A 15,432-nucleotide genomic window follows, 5' to 3' on the forward strand; every position below is an offset into this window, starting at 1 on the left:
TTTTATAGTTTTACAACAGTAAATTACAGAGAATGTAATTAGTATAAACCATAGACTGTGTATTAGAAGTGGATGTAGTCACCGTGACTTCACCCATTGGTTTGTGGACCGCCGTTTTGAAGCCTCAAGTTTGGTATTTTGGCCGTCACCATCTTGGTTTTTTGGAACCAGAAGTGACAGAAGAGGGTGGAGCTAAGTACAACCAAACACTGAATAAGACACATTTAGGCAACCAAAAAGATTATAACTAACTTTATTAAACTGAAAACACTGTGTGAAAGGGTGAAAGATGAAAACACGGACAACTCCCAGACCGGACAACGCCGTGGCAGCGACCTGTCAATCACAAGGTAGCCACGCCCTAAAGCATCCCCTGCTTTATGGTCTATTTGACTCTAAATGGGACCATAATTTACTAAATGAACATCATGCTGTATTGAAGAAGACTTGAAACTAGAGATTGAGACCATAAACTCATGTTTACAATGTTTACTGAGGTCATTTTCTTAAAGACTTTCACCTTTCAGACCCGGAGGTTGCTGCCTTGTATAAACTGACACAAATGTCACATATTATTAAGGACACGGCAATTTCCTCACAGGTGCAGACAACTGGTTCTATCATAATAAGTTGAATGGAGATCATCCAACAGCTGTTGGAATTTTTGGCAACAAGAGTCGGCTCACGGCTCTGTGAGGCTGTCCTTGAGCTAAATGTTGATGTTAGCATGCTGCCATACTCATAATGATAACACTAACATGCAAATGTTTAGCAGTTATAATGTTTACCACATTCGCTATCTTTGTTTAGCATGTTAGTAAGATAAGATAAGATAAGATATACTTCATTGTCCCACAGGGAAATTTGTCTTGGGCTCCAAGCCACTGCATCACACAACATACCAAAGTCGCAATGTACATACAGTACGGCCAGTATTTGCTGATTAGTACCAGGTGGAAACCTCCTTCTGAAAAGTGAAGCCAATGTGGAAGTGCCTTAAACTTGCATTCTCTCTACTGGCCAGCAGGGGGCAAATCCTCTGGTTGCAAAAAGAAGTCTGATTGTATAGAAGTCTATGAGAAAATGAGCCTACTTCTCACTTGATTTATTACCTCAGTAAACATTGTAAACATGAGTTTATGGTCTCAATCTCTAGTTTCAAGTCTTCTTCAATACAGCATGATGTTCATTTAGTAAATGATGGTCCCATTTAGAGTCAAATAGACCATAAAACAGGGGAGGCTTTAGGGCGTGGCTACTTTGTGATTGACAGGTCGCTACCACGGCGTTGTCCGCTCTGGGAGCTGTCTGTTTTCATCTTGCAACTTTAACCATTTCACAGTGTGTTTTCAGTTCATGAAAGTTAATTGTAATATTATGGTCACCTAAAAATGTCTTATTAGCATTCGGTTGTACTTAGCTCCACCCTCTCGTGTCACTACTGGTTGCAAAGAACCAAGATGGCGACGGCTGCGGACATCCTGGCCCTCTGCAGCAGGCATAATCTGTTCTGCAAGTGAGCAATCAACCCCAAAACTCATCATCCCACTAAAGGAGATTACTCCAGCCAACCAACAGCTTGATTTACACAACATCCACAACATCCTCTATCTGTCCTACTGAGTTCCTTCTTGCAGTTTATAATGAAGGTCTCCCTTCCATACTTTGTCTTCATTGCAATTTCATGTCAAAACCCTCTCGTAACATTAATCTTCACCTACAAACACCAAATATCTACATTTTGCACCGTTTCACAGTTGCTTTCAAGTTCTCCTCCGGCGTTCATTCTTTGCTCAATTCTTCTGCTGAGACACGTTCTCTGACCCGTTGTGCTAGGGAAGCTATATGAGTGTGGGCGTAGAGCTTACAGTGGTTAAAATTGCTCCAATACAGGGTACATCACATACAACAGAGAAATGATTGAAACACACCTCGTCAGGTCTTGAAATCCAAGCTATAAAATCTACTAATAATAGGGCGAGTGTAATGATGGTAAGATATTTGCAATTGAAATCAATGGAGTTTAATTGATTTTAAAACAAAGTGGAATATCACTCTACACTTTAAATAAAGAACATGTCTAAACCACCTTCAAATGATCCACTGGCTGATTTTTGCTCCCACTTCCCCCCCAAAAATTAATACTGATCCGATTTCATTTACCCATCTAACAATCAGTACATAAAATTGTATCGACCCAGAGTATACAAACGTGTTTAGTGTCTCTGAAAGAGAGTGTTTCCTAATGAGAGCAGTATCATTGATTAAACTGCAATTAAAAATCCATGTGGATAAAATCTTCAAAGAGAACAACGGTTTAACACCTGAGCTTCTGCTATGTGGGCGTCAATTTCCATTTAAAGTCCAAGTGTTTATAGGACTGACAAATGATGTAGGTTTCGGGTGAACACGGTGAATAAGTTTAGAATGAACAAACACAAAAAAAGAAACTAGTATTAATGCCTCGCGGTTGTTTGCCTCTGCCAACCAGTCAAGCTGCAGTTTACATCCATGTCTGTCCAAAATCTCATCACTTCATCCTGTTAGACATTTGTGTGAAATTGTTATACTGTAATTGGCATATGAATTCAGCAGTTATGGTCAGCAACATGTTTGGTGAGGTCATAGTGACATCAAAATCTAATCAGTTCATCCTTGAGTTCAAGTGGACGTTTGTGTCAGATGTAATGAAATTCCATCCAGGCGTTCCTGAGATATTGCTTTTACCAGAATGGGAGGGACGTAAGGTCACAGTGACCTTTGACCACCAAAATCTAAATCAGGTCATTCTTGATTCCAAGTGGACGATTGTGCCAAATTTGGAAAACTTCACTCAAGGCATTCGGACGTATGGCAACTCAAAAACACGATGCCTCAGAGTCAGAAAAACTTGGTGTCACCGGGCTGTCTCCAGAGCTCGAAGCTGGCACTCACCAGTATGTAGTACCGGCAGCACTTCTACATTTTACTCCTTGGTGCATCGTGACTTTTTCTTGCGCATCGGCACAAGCTGCCGGTTCTCTTTTCTGCCCCCTCCATGTCAGGGTCACTGGGAGTTTCATAACGGAGCAGCACCAGCATTATTGCTTCACGCCTCATAAGTCGTATCAACATGAAAACAATGTTCATGTACTTTTTGTAAAATAATTAGCGAACTGTTCGTCATAACCTTTTTTATTTGTCAATGAATATAATTAATGAAACGGAAGAATTAAAGTTCAGACAAAGGCTGTGATGTGTGCAAATAATAAAATAATAATTTAACTAGTAATGATAATGGTCCAAAATGATGTCAAATTGCATAGTTTTAAAGGGAACCTATTTTATGCGCATTTTCAGGTGCATGCTTGTATTTTGGGTTTCTACTAGAACATGTTTACATGTTTTAATGTTCAAAAACTTTTCTTATACTGGCTGGCCCACTCTGTTGTGATTGGTCAGCGACTTTATCTGCTTAGGAAACTTAGTGGCCTCGGTGAAGGCCGGCAGATTTTAGAATTAGTGTACAAAACTATTGTTGAGAGTGTTTTAACCTTTCACCTTCCTGCCTCGTACGGTCACCTAAACTGTAGATAGAAGAATAAACTATCTAGGATTGTGTCAATGGCCGGTAAAATAGTTGGTAAACCCCAAAAGCCCTTGACTTTTTACAGAAAGGACGAGTAAGAAAGCGAGGAGTATCCTGGCAGATGGCTCCCATCCTCTCTTCAGCCAGTTTGAGCTCATGAGCTCCGGGAGGCGCTACAGAGCCCCTCTGGCAACTAACAATGTGTTTAAAAAGTCCTTCATCCCAAATGCCATCGATATTCTTAACTCAAAAATGTGACTGAGCAGATCTGAGCCACAGACACTGAGATGAACTGTTTTAATGTGTAACATAACCTGTCTATGTATCTGTTTTTGACTAACTGCTTGTTTTCTGTGTTTGGTGAGCCGAAGACAAATTTCCACCCTGGTGGACATTAAAGTTTTATTGTATTGTATTGTCAACCAAACCAAACTCTTCAGACTCCGCTCCAGCTCCGCTCTAACTAGCTTTGTTTGAGGGCATGCTAAACTAGCCTCAAGGCAGGTATTATGCAAATTTGTTACTTGGTGACATCACCACGTTACAGAAGAAAAGGCGGGACTTCAAGCAAGGTGTTTCAGGCAGTTCAGGAGCATTGTTTTTGTGGGAGTAACTCCTATTGGAATGGACTTTGGGCTTTGTAACTTTGCAGACCTTTTACATGCACAAAAAACTATATAACAAACTAAAGGAAAGGGAAAAAAAGCACAAAAATGTAATAGGTCGTCTTTAAGTAAAAAAACAAACAAACCCAATATCTCCTAGTATCTTTTATTCACTGTTGAAATTCAGAATGTGTCTCTTTATCCTGCATAACAATATATAAGACTGGGACACTGCTCCTAAAAACTGAATGATACCCGACTATAGGCTACAAAATGAACACAGGAAAAATACAAACACACCACCTTAACCCTATAATGTTCCAGTGGGAATATTATTGGAGTATTATAGGACTACTATAGAAGATACATAGCCAAAGTATAATAATATAGCTATAAAACAACAGCAGATTATGACTGACACAGTATAACATGCTTAAAGAAATGATGAATAAATAGGAATAAGTCGCAAGAGAGAGCTGACACCGGCCGATACACACACGGCAACATGTGAATAAGAGGAGCACTGTTTGTCTCACCGTGTTCTGGCTGATGAGCCTGTTCCTGCATCTGAGGGCTCTGCTACTGTGACTGCATGCTGGTGTTTAGTTCGCTCCAGGTGCTCCATGTAGCTGTGGATCATCTGGAAGGTAGAGAACACAGTTAGCTTGTTGATGTACAATCATTTTTGCAATCTGGATGGCACATATTGTGTTGGTGTTTACATGTTTTATTGAATCTCTTGAATTATATGTATTAGACTCTATTGTACTTCTAAAAGGGATTCAGAAAAAAAACAATATGACTACCAAACTACAATATATTTGATTAGAAATGGTCACGAGAACTCATTACTTTGGTCCCTCACATATGAAGGATATTGTGTCCAGACGCAGCTGTGACAGTCAGACTCACAATAAATGGTGTAGAAACAGTGTGGAGGTGACAGCTTTCATTAGACTTCTCTATTCAACATGATTCTGATCAGCAGTTGGCTGCTGAAGCCTGAGAGGAGCATCTGTTAGTGATGCATAATGTATAGCAGGCCAAGGCGGACCAATGACTCAGCAGAAACACAATTCATGTTTGGATCCTTCATGTTTTAATTATTTTAACCAGCCCACTACATTCCACTTTTTAAGGACCGTTGTTTTTCAACCTTTTATTAGTTGTGTTTCCATTCAATTAACAAGGGAATTTTAAGCAAACTTTTGGAATGTTGCAAAAAAAAAAAAGAAGCAAATTAGGCGCGTACCGACTGGTTTGGAGCAAATAAACTCGACTACGGCGCAGTTTTGTCAGAAGTTGGCGCTATAGGCTACACGAGGCTGTAGAAGAAGAAGTGGAGGTTGCGAACCAGAAACAAAACAAGTCGCCTTGGCCATCTAACCATCTACGCAAGAAAAATGGAGGTCTTCTGACATCTATTTTAATTGGGCAAGTTTTAATTCATACAGTCATCATTTCCTCTCTATATGTTTTTTGAATAGCTCATTATGTGGCCACAATCACAGTTAACAGGTGATAAACTGGGCCAGTTCCTCCAGGGCCAACTTCCCTCTGTCCACTATATGGCATTACAGTCCAGATTTGTGAAATACGGCGCTAACATTTCCCGACTTAGCCACAGAGCTCAGTAGGTCAGAGGGATTCTTGGGGTCTTTCGACCAAGGTCCTTGCCTTATTGATCAATTTGAGTCAGAGACCACCTCTAATATGTCCCATGCTTTTATCTTTATGTTCTGTATTCAGCGGTTCTCTTCCAGGACTTTATATCTTTCTGCAGATTTTGCCTCTTTATGATTCTGTCTCTGAATTCTAAACAGCATTCATTGGATTTCATGTTTGTCTTTGGCTTCTGTTTCTTTGCTCACTTGTAGTGCACTCATACAGTATATGAACGAGTGTATATATGTCAGAGGTGTTAAGTCGAGTCACATCACTCGGACTCGAGTCAGGCATGAGTCGCAAATGTGATGACTTAAGACTCGACTTGACAAAATCATTAAAGACTTGCAACACGACTTGGATTTTAACACCAATGACTCGTGACTTCACTTGAACTCGAGCCTTTTTGACTTAAATACTTGATAACTTCCCCCGAGCCAAAAGATTTAAAAGTATGTTATTTAAAAGGTGTGTGCACGAAGATGATCAACTGCCTGGTACCGGAGGTACAGTAACTCCGACAGCATCGGAGATGTTAGGTTTTGTTACTTCTTGAGAGATCCTTTAATGATTTGTTTGAGAAGAGGATTTACTTGTGGGGGGAAAAAACTGAACTAACTGAAAAAAGTGGTGTTTCTTTTGTTGAAATCTGGACTTTTTATTTTTAGTGAATGTCATTGGGAATTAAATTTGATTATCTTACACTTAATTCCACAGTTCCACTTTGTTTGAACCAATCCGATAGCATCCCAAATCAAGTTGCAGGAGAGAACCATGAAGAACTAACGGTACCTTACGCCGGGGCCACACAGCGCGCATCATGCTCGCGTGACGGCAGCGTCACATCGTGGCCGCGTCATGCCCACCTAGGGTGTTCACACTAGACGCGAGTTACCCACGTCTCGGGAGCGTCCCGGAGCTACCTGTCAGCTGTGTTTTTGCTGTTGCTGACAGCCCTTTCTTTCTACATAGAGTTTGCCTTTTAATGGCCATTTAACTTCATAATAAATGTGATTTATATTTATTTAAGACAAAAAAGGGTAAGAACTGTGTGGTAATTTGTAAATATTATTAAAAACAAGCAAATAAATTCATACATAAATATTAATATAAAGCCCATATAAATCCCTCTTTTCTGTCAGTGAAGAGGGATTTATATATATATAAATCCCTCTTCACTGACAATGAGGAGGGATTTCTATGGGCTATATATTAATACAAAAAAATAAATAAATACATTAGTAGTAAGAGAGAGCCTACAGCAATCCCTCTTCACTTTGACTGGCACAGTTTTAAACAACATTTCCAGGGGGTTTCGGGTTCCTGTTTCTATGTTCTTATAACCTATTAACCCAGTCTATTATATGTATAGCATATGTAGGGTTTCTGCTATGACTACTACAGTGTTTACATAATTAAAAGCCTGTACTATATTAACTTGATGGAAACCTGCAAGCAGACAACTGCTTTATTTAGAGTATTTCAGAATAAAAGCATTGTTAATGAATGAATGAATGATTCTGTGCACTAAAAACGCTAGAGGACTTTTATTTTGAAATCTAGATAGGAAGTGTAAAATATTGATGGTCAGTGACATATTCTACAGATGTCTAGACATGGAAACTGTAGTAATCTTGCTCATATACTGTCAATAGATCACCTTCACTGTCTGTTGCTGCTGGGAGACGCAGCCGAGAGGTAAGCGGCAAGCGTGAAAAATAGGCGAGCCTTCTATTCTATAAAATAGACGCACGTCTGACGCGCGTCTCATGCGGGCAGTGTGTCCACTCTAACCTGTTAACATGGACGCCGAAATAAAAAACAACACGCGACGTTGCCGTCACGCGAGCATGATGCGCGCTGTGTGCTCCAGGCTTTACTGAGCACCAGTCGCGTTGTTAAAATGGCATTACATGTGGTGAAGAGCGCATTATGACTCGTTTAGGACTCAAAACTCAAAGTTTAGGACTTGGGACTGGAGTGCAAAGACTTAACGCCGGGGCCACACAGCGCGCATCATGCTCGCGTGACGGCAGCGTCACGTCGTGGCCGCGTCATGCCCACCTAGGGTGTTCACACTAGACGCGAGTTACCCACGTCTCGGGAGCGTCCCGGAGCCACCTGTCAGCTGTGTTTTTGCTGTTGCTGACAGCCCTTTCTTTCTACATAGAGTTTGCCTTTTAATGGCCATTTAACTTCATAATAAATGTGATTTATATTTATTTAAGACAAAAAAGGGTAAGAACTGTGTGGTAATTTGTAAATATTATTAAAAACAAGCAAATAAATTCATACATAAATATTAATATATAGCCCATATAAATCCCTCTTTTCTGTCAGTGAAGAGGGATTTATATATATATAAATCCCTCTTCACTGACAATGAGGAGGGATTTCTATGGGCTATATATATATATATATATATATATAAATCCCTCTTCATTGACAGTGAAGAGGGATTTCTGTGGGCTATATATTAATACAAAAAAATAAATAAATACATTAGTAGTAAGAGAGAGCCTACAGCAATCCCTCTTCACTTTGACTGGCACAGTTTTAAACAACATTTCCAGGGGGTTTCGGGTTCCTGTTCTACAGCATTCCAGGTTGCGGCTTTTATCGAAAACGACTTAATTTACATCTGGGGCGGGACAGCAATTTACATTATAAATGCTGATGTTCCGACATCTCAGGCAACTTGGAGCTTTTCACCACCTTGTTGCTGAACTGCGCCTTGATGGAGAAAAACACCTGAAGTATTTCAGAATGATAAATATAAGTAAAGTGTTTTTTTTTTATTATTATAAAACAAAGCAAAATAAACAGTTTCGTTATTTGTTAACCTTTAGAAAACGAAAATTATTATTAAATATCTTTAAAAAAATTAAATAACACCTCTAAAAGAAAGAACAATAAAGTTACGTGGTGTTTGTTGAGAGAGAGAGAGAGAGAGAGAGAGAGAGAGAGAGAGAGAGAGAGAGCAAGAGAGAGAGCGCATCGGAAAAATACTGCCAACTATCACCTGATGTTCTTATAACCTATTAACCCAGTCTATTATATGTATAGCATATGTAGGGTTTCTGCTATGACTACTACAGTGTTTACATAATTAAAAGCCTGTACTATATTAACTTGATGGAAACCTGCAAGCAGACAACTGCTTTATTTAGAGTATTTCAGAATAAAAGCATTGTGTTAATGAATGAATGATTCTGTGCACTAAAAACGCTAGAGGACTTTTATTTTGAAATCTAGATAGGAAATGTAAAATATTGATGGTCAGTGACATATTCTACAGATGTCTAGACATGGAAACTGTAGTAATCTTGCTCATATACTGTCAATAGATCACCTTCACTGTCTGTTGCTGCTGGGAGACGCAGCCGAGAGGTAAGCGGCAAGCGTGAAAAATAGGCGAGCCTTCTATTCTATAAAATAGACGCACGTCTGACGTGCGTCTGACGCGCGTCTGACGTGCGTCTCATGCGGGCAGTGTGTCCACTCTAACCTGTTAACATGGACGCCGAAATAAAAAACAACACGCGACGTTGCCGTCACGCGAGCATGATGCGCGCTGTGTGGCCCCGGCGTAAGACTTGCTTGTGACTTGCAAAACAATGACATGGCCCCACCTCTGATATATGTATCTCTGAATCATGACCAAGGTGTAAAGGAAAACTTAAAAAATATATACTGTATGCATTTAATCTCAACTGAATTCTAACCAGCATGGTTTTACTGTGGGGGGATGAATACTTCAATGACACAAAACATTTCAGCTTTCCATTTATAATCAATTTGTGTTTTAGATGGAATCTCAAATAGACATTATTGTGTTGTGAAAGGAGTAAAGCAGTAACTGTATGTATGCATTACTGTACAAAGTACATGCACAGATGAACAACCTTCCAAACACACATATGTTTATCCCAGCCCCGGCATACCTCAGTGTGTCTCTGATGAAGGCTATTATACTCCTTCTTGAGCTCCGCTTCTCTCTCGTCCATTCTGCTAACTGCATGGAAAAGAGAAACAATTCCTCAAAGTGCATGTGACAAATCAAGCCACAGGACTGCAGCGAGATTCACTGATAACAAGGAACTTTGTCTCAAAACAGCAATTGTTCTATAATGAATTAATCGTATGCATTCTTTGACAAATCATGGATCAAACACACAGTGTGAAATCAAGTAGGTTTTACCTCACATTTTGTGGTAGTGAATGTGGTGGTAGAGTAGACGTTGCAATAACATGTCAGAGCCAGAAGAGGGCCACCATGCATCAAGAAACCCCTCCTAAACTACACCAGGCAAAGAGCCCTGATAGGATTATTCCTGAATCATAGGCTAAACTATGGAATCAAACTCATTAAACAATCATCATTAATCTTCATCATTAATCTTTCAACACATATTAAAAGGTCCCATATCATGCTCATTTTCAGGATCATACTTGTATTTTGTGTTTCTACTAGAACATGTTTACATGCTGTAATGTTCAAAAAAAACTTTATTTTCCTCATACTGTTTACCTGAATATACCTGTATTTACCCTCTGCCTGAAACGCTCTGTTTTAGCACATTTCGACGGAATTGCGATGAAATTGCAACAGAATTGCGTTGCTAGGCAACAGCTTGGGTCCATGTGTACTTCCTGTCAGCTGATGACATTCACTTACACTGCAACCAGGAATAAACTGGGACACATTTAGAATGTTTACGTTTAAATCTGTGTAAAGGGTCTAAATATTGTATATTTGTGACATCACAAATGGACAGAAATCCTGACAGCTTGTTTCAAATGCAGAGTTTCTGAATACGAGCTGTGTGTATTTCCCTGTGGATTGAGCGTTTCAATACTGTCACAGTATTTATATAGGACTTACAGTGCATCCGGAAAGTATTCGCAGCGCTTCACTTTTTCCACATTTTGTTATGTTACAGCCTTATTCCAAAATGGATTCAATTAATTTTTTTCCTCAAAATTCTACACACAATACCCTATAATGACAATGTGAAAAAAGTTTGTTTAAAATTTTTGCTAATTTATTAAAAATAAAGAACGAAAATATAACATGTACATAAGTATTTACAGCCTTTGCTCAATACTTTGTTGAAGCACCTTTGGCAGCATTACAGCCTCAAGTCTTTTTGAGTATGATGCTACAAGCTTGGCACACCTATTTTTGGGCAGTTTCTCCCATTCTTCTTTGCAGGACCTCTCAAGCTCCATCAGGTTGGATGGGGAGCGTCGGTTGAGAGACATTTTCAGATCTCTCAAAAGATGTTCAATCGGGTTCAAGTCAGGGCTCTGGCTGGGCCACTCAAGGACATTCACAGAGTTGTCCCGAAGCCACTCCTTTGTTATCTTGGCTGTGTGCTTAGGGTCGTTGTCCTGTTGGAAGATGAACCTTCGCCCCAGTCTGAGGTCAAGAGCGCTCTGGAGCAGGTTTTCATCAAGGATGTCTCTGTACATTGCTACATTCATCTTTCCCTCCAGCCTGACTAGTCTCCCAGTTCCTGCCGCTGAAAAACATCTCCACAGCATGATGCTGCCACCACCATGCTTCACTGTGGGGATGGTATTGGCCAGGTGATGAGCAGTGCCTGGTTTCCTCCAGACATGACGCTTGGCATTCAGTCCAAAGAGTTCAATCTCTGTTTCATCAGACCAGAGAATTTTGTTTCTCATGGTCGGAGAGTCCTTCAGGTGCCTTTTGACAAACTCCAGGCGGGCTGTCATGTGCCTTTTACTGAGGAGTGGCTTCTGTCTGGCCACTCTACCATACAGGCCTGATTGGTGGAATGCTGCAGAGATGGTTGTCCTTCTGGAAGCTTCTCCTCTCTTCACAGAGAAACGCTGGAGCTCTGTCAGAGTGACCATCGGGTTCTTGGTCACCTCCCTGACTAAGGCCCTTCTCCCCCGATCGCTCAGTTTGGCCGGGCGGCCAGCTCTAGGAAGAGTCCTGGTGGTTCCAAACTTCTTCCATTTACAGATGATGGAGGCCACTGTGCTCATTGGGACCTTAAATGCTGCAGACATTTTTCTGTACCTTCCCCAGATCTGTGCCTCGATACAATCCTGTCTCGGAGGTCTACAGACAATTCCTTGGACTCCATGGCTTGGTTTGTGCTCTGACATGCACTGTCAACTGTGGGACCTTATATAGACAGGTGTGTGCCTTTCCAAATCATGTCCAGTCAACTGAATTTACCACAGGTGGACTCCAATCAAGTTGTAGAAACATCTCAAGGATGATCAGTGGAAACAGGATGCACCTGAGCTCAATTTTGAGTGTCATAGCAAAGGCTGTGATTTTTTCGTTTTTTATTTTTAATAAATTTGCAAAAAATTAAAAAAAACTTTTTTTGATCAAAAAAATGAATTTAATCCATTTTGGAATAGGGCTGTAACATAACAAAATGTGGAAAAAGTGAAGCGCTGTGAATACTTTCCGGATGCACTGTAAGCCTGCTTTATAATAAAAGAAACATGGAAATCTCACTTTTTTTATAATATGGGACCTTTAAAACTTCATCAACAGCTGATGGGATTTTGACAGAAATAATGACAAACATCGAAATCTTGCAGCTCCTTGGATTTCTGATTATGGTGGTCTAAAAAGTTTCATTTTAATGTATGTGGTTGGTAATAATACAAGTCCAAGTAACCTCAAGGTAAAGAATGGAAATGACAGTTAAAAACTACATATTTCATGTTTACCATCTAAAAAAAAGGATAAGAAACTGGATATAAACAATCCACAGACCTATCTAGAGAGCACCCATCCACATCAGTCGTAGTCCCTTGTTTGCAGCTCTAAGGTGACATAAGTTTGTAGTCAAAACAGCCCGACAGTCTCCGTGTGTTTTCAGATGCCAGGCCAAGCAAAATGCCCTCTCACAAACAGGTGGACAGATCCAAATCCGTAAAAGCGAGACTGTAAAAAGTGATACTTCATGCTTTGCCGCACAGGTTTTAAGTCAGAAATAGACAGTTTTTTCTCTCAGGCTCAAGTAGACAAAAAACACCTATGTGATCAATGAAGTGCAACAGTTCAGACAGCAGCTGTATAGGATGATGTAAACTGTGATTCAGTGTGCTTACGTATAAGAGGGCTGATAGAGGAACTAGTGGTTAAAGAGAAGACCAGAAATAACCCAGGTCAGATACAGGAGGTGTGTAGAATAAAAGGAAGTGATCCTAAAGGAAAGCCCCACATGAAAAGCCTGAATATGTCCTATTGATAGAACTGAGATCACATACGGTATCATGCTTTTCATTTATGGGGCGTTCCTTTAAATGTCCAAGAAAAAAAAAAATACCTCAAATATTTCAATTTAAGTGATAATAATTTCAAGGTAAACAAGTGATTGTCGCCACACTGATTCAACAAACTCATTTTTATGTATATTTATCCAAGTTTGTTTGCATCTTAAGGAGTCAGCTCAGAGCAGCAGGTGTCACATTTCACACAAACAGGACGAGAGAGAGTTGACAGACCGAGAGATGGCAGAGGATTTGGTGTCGAAGCGAAAAGCAAACGCGCCTATTTGGCAATATTTTAGATTTAAACCCAACGCTATAAGGGAACCGCAACGGTAACAAGGTAGCGTTAATCGCCGCGAGGAGGACTGAGCGGCGCCAGGTAGACCCCTGCGGCCCTGCAGCAAAAGCTGGACCTGAGAGGCCAGACACACAGCCACACGACGCTAAAGATCAAAGTAAGAAAGCTACGCATGTTGACTGTCATCTTTTCCTGTGAAATGTCCGGTGTATTGGGTAACGCCGGTGTTGTCACAAGTTTAATTAATCGGTGGGAAAATGTCCTCACCGTCACATCCCTTGTGCTGGTGTGGTTAGTGCATTTGCAGCTGATTTGCAACTAGGAAATAATGGAGTCAGGCGAAATTAGCATAGAAGACTATTGTGTCAGCCATCCAATCAAGGTAAAATGGCATTAAATTAGGGCTGTCAAAGATAACGCGATAATAAAGCGTTAAAACAAATCGTTAAAAAATCCGTTAACCTTGGAACTTGCGATTTTTAAGGTTGTAGCAGGCTCATGTTACTTTTTTATGCTAAATGCAGTACCTGTGAGGGTTTCTGGACAATATCTGTCATTGTTTTGTGTTATTAATTGATTTCCAATAATAAATATATACATACATTTGCATAAAGCAGCATATTTGTCCACTCCCATGTTGATAAGAGGATTAAATACTTGACAAATCTCCCTTTAATGTACATTTTGAACAGTTAATCGTGATTTATCACAAATTCATTTTTTAACTATGGACAATCATGTGATTAATCGTGATTGAATATTTTAAACGATTGACAGCCCTATTAAAAATAAATGTATTTAAAAAGTAATAAAATAAGAACATTAATAAATGGAAAACAAAGTTGACAGTGTGTTTGCATTCATCAAAGTTGTCTTGGGTTTATAGAGTTAGACTGTGTGTATTCCACTGACATGATCAAACCCAGATCAGTGATCTAACTCACACTGCTGCCAATTCGTTCCAAAAACATAATTACAGACTAATAAAACTCACAAACAGAAAAAAAGGGAAGTGTCACAATGAAAGAAAATAAAAAGCCATTTGCTGAGAGCCCTCCCTTAGCGTGAACGCTACGGTCCTGTGGTGGAACAAACAAGCAGTCACACACACACACGCTGTCAACAGTGCAGTCATGCACACATCATGAGGGTTTTCTCTTGATGAACTGGAAAGACTACCACGCTTTGAAGACTACAGTCTGTCCTTTAAAATTTAATGTCTTTCCTACCTCAGGAAAACATAATGATCAGTTACTCTTTACATGAATGTTTTAGCCACTTTAGAATTTCTTATTATCTAGAAGCACAGACTGCTACTAAATAAAGATTAATATTATAAGGAGATCGAAGCCTTAGCTCCCTAAAATCTTCCTGTACTCCACACTGAACCTTGGAATAGGTTTGGTCTATGCTATTACAGCTCATTTAGCAGACTTGGCAGACAAACACAATCATAGTATGTTACTAATGGCCTCTATTCAGTAGGGACATGGGAGTCCATCTGCCCTCTGGCACATCAGGCTAACAAACAGTCACAAGACCTGCAAACTATCAATGCTGCTCACAGGCTATCTGGCCTGTGTGTGTGTGTGTGTGTGTGGTAGACTTTCCAATAATAGAGCCAGTACAGCCTGCGGACTCACCCTGATCTGCATAGTTTTTAGTTTTCAGCTCTAGCTGCCGTGTGTGTGACTCCAACGTAACCAGTCGACACTGGAGATCCTTCTTCTCGCCGTCCTGGGAGTCTTCTAGGGCGATGTACCTCTGCAGATAGAGACAGGAAATAGAGCGTTTATTATCAAGGCACAGGAGTTATCATGAGAACCGTAAACTTGTGAGACTCCCAGTGAGGGATGGGTGAGATGATTGGTTTGTGGCACCAACGGGAGAGAGAAATGTCACACATGCATACGGCAGTCAGTTCCTCTTAACCAGTGTGAATGACCTCAGTCATCACCATGTATGACATCCAACCCTTTGAGCAGGCATGAAATAGAGTTCGGGCTGAAATGGAGATGTTATGGACT

General features: G+C 40.2%; 1 protein-coding gene across 4 annotated transcripts in view; it reads right to left on the minus strand.

The window, feature by feature from the left end:
• spag9b (sperm associated antigen 9b) overlaps positions 1-15,432 on the minus strand; it is a 66,380-nt gene that overhangs the window by 31,561 nt on the left and 19,387 nt on the right. For all 4 annotated transcript variants that reach the window (XM_074619835.1, XM_074619833.1, XM_074619834.1 and 1 more), the window contains exons 2-4: positions 15,049-15,169; positions 9,783-9,853; positions 4,710-4,813 (exon numbers count right to left, since the gene is read on the minus strand). In XM_074619835.1, coding sequence (XP_074475936.1) covers positions 4,710-4,813; positions 9,783-9,853; positions 15,049-15,169 — 296 coding nt within the window. The remainder of the gene's footprint in view (positions 1-4,709; positions 4,814-9,782; positions 9,854-15,048; positions 15,170-15,432) is intronic.

Source organism: Sebastes fasciatus, chromosome 20, assembly GCF_043250625.1.
Source record: "Sebastes fasciatus isolate fSebFas1 chromosome 20, fSebFas1.pri, whole genome shotgun sequence".
In the NCBI taxonomy this organism is placed as follows: domain Eukaryota; kingdom Metazoa; phylum Chordata; class Actinopteri; order Perciformes; family Sebastidae; genus Sebastes; species Sebastes fasciatus.